This window comes from Lynx canadensis, chromosome C1, assembly GCF_007474595.2.
Source record: "Lynx canadensis isolate LIC74 chromosome C1, mLynCan4.pri.v2, whole genome shotgun sequence".
In the NCBI taxonomy this organism is placed as follows: Eukaryota; Metazoa; Chordata; class Mammalia; order Carnivora; family Felidae; genus Lynx; species Lynx canadensis.
The window spans coordinates 157,933,672-157,935,278 of record NC_044310.1 but is presented as its reverse complement, the minus strand read 5'-3'; the positions used below and the strand labels follow the sequence as shown (position 1 = coordinate 157,935,278).

Genomic DNA, 1,607 nt, shown 5'->3' with positions numbered 1-1,607 from the left:
GAAAAAAAAAAAAAGTCTTTTGGGCTTTGGCTAATATCTTGCCAGTCAAATCTTGTTGCAATTCAAACCAAAACCATTACTGTACCTTATCAAACACTTGCAACTTAGTCCCTTTGCTTTTTTTTTTTTCCAAAAAGACAAAATGTTTTATTTTAAAACATTGGAAAACATTGAAAGACAAATGTCCATTATATAACTGTGAACGTGAAATATTTGGAAACTGTAAATTCTCTAAAATGTGGTAGGCACTTCTAAAGAGCTAAATACTGCAAATTATTCTACTGTATGTCTTCTCTAATATCAACAACACTTGATATGATGAAAAATATCAAGAAGACCCAACTAAATATTCAAAGTCACCATCTTAAGTTCAATGTAATTACACAAGTGAAAGTTTTGTCCAAGATGTTCCTGACATGGAAAGCTTCTAGATGAATTTCAGAAATGTTAACAAAAGTATCTTCCTTTTCTGCCTCTGAATGTTTGAATACTGTTGTATTGTTGGTTAAAATCCACTACAGATACGGGTTCAAGGCCAGCCCAAGGGTCTTCAAGCATTGAAGGCTTGAAGTAACTTTCCAACTCATTAGACATTCTTTTTTCTCCACCACACCCTGATCCAAAGGGTGTAGATGTCCTTGAAGAACCCTTGGGGTGGGTTTTCTGCTGCCCTGGGGAGTATCCGAATTGCAACCCCGAGGGTGACTTGGAGTAGGAGCCAGAATAGCTGCCAGGGTACTGAGACCCAAATCACCCCTCTTTCCTTCTACTCCAGGAAGCTGCTGCCCTGTGGTGGAGATTGGCTGCTCCTGTAGGGCCTAGACCCGGCCCAAACCACAGGCAGCGTGTGGCACACAGTCCCCTACCATCACAAGAGGAGGGTAGCTGTGGTTGCCTACACCCGGGTACCCCGGAAGCTGCTTCCCTTAGTCGCTTTGCTTTTGCTTTGAAACAGTTGTGTCTTCTGTGAACTGATGAATAGACTCAGTTGGCCTCTTTCTTCTAGGCTATATGTAGGGAGCTTCAGGGAAACCAGGAATTACTAAAGGTTATGAGACCAAAACTGCATCAGTTTAATATTTTAAAAATATGATCCTGACACGTGCCAATTATTAGGCAGGCCTATAGCATATATTTCCACTTGTCTCCATTTGGCTTATAATGTCAAGGAAGGGTATGACATTCATAAAGTTGTCTCTGAGCTGTACAAACAACTGTGGAAATATCAGCTGACTCCATTTCAGCAATTGTAGTGACTAGGGAGGAATTAATGCTTCCCTGACTTTATGGAGTTGTGAGACCTTGGTTGGTGGAGCAGAATAGAATAGAATAGAATAAAATAAAATAAAATAAAATAAAATAAAAGTAAGTAAAATCAAAGCCAAATGATACTAGAGGAGATGCTGGAGGAAGACATTTATTGTCAATCAATATGGCATCTGAACTTGGAACACTGCATGTAAGAGTCGTCATTATCTCAGTTATGGTTCCAGGAGCCAGGAGCTCTTTTTTATTCAGATCCTACTCTTGTGGTAAAAGAAAGAGAGAGAGAGAAAGAAAGAAAGAAAGAAAGAAAGAAAGAGAGAGAGAGAAAAGAGATAAGTGAA

At 39.4% G+C, this 1,607-nt stretch overlaps 1 protein-coding gene across 1 annotated transcript; it reads right to left on the bottom strand.

The window, feature by feature from the left end:
• Positions 1–447: 447 nt before the first annotated feature.
• LOC115519869 (M-phase-specific PLK1-interacting protein-like) lies at positions 448–750 on the bottom strand (the record flags this gene model as incomplete). Its single annotated transcript, XM_032594113.1, has 1 exon — positions 448–750. A coding segment is annotated over one exon (303 nt), but the record flags the coding sequence as incomplete, so codon positions are not given.
• Between the last annotated feature and the right edge of the window lie 857 nt (positions 751–1,607).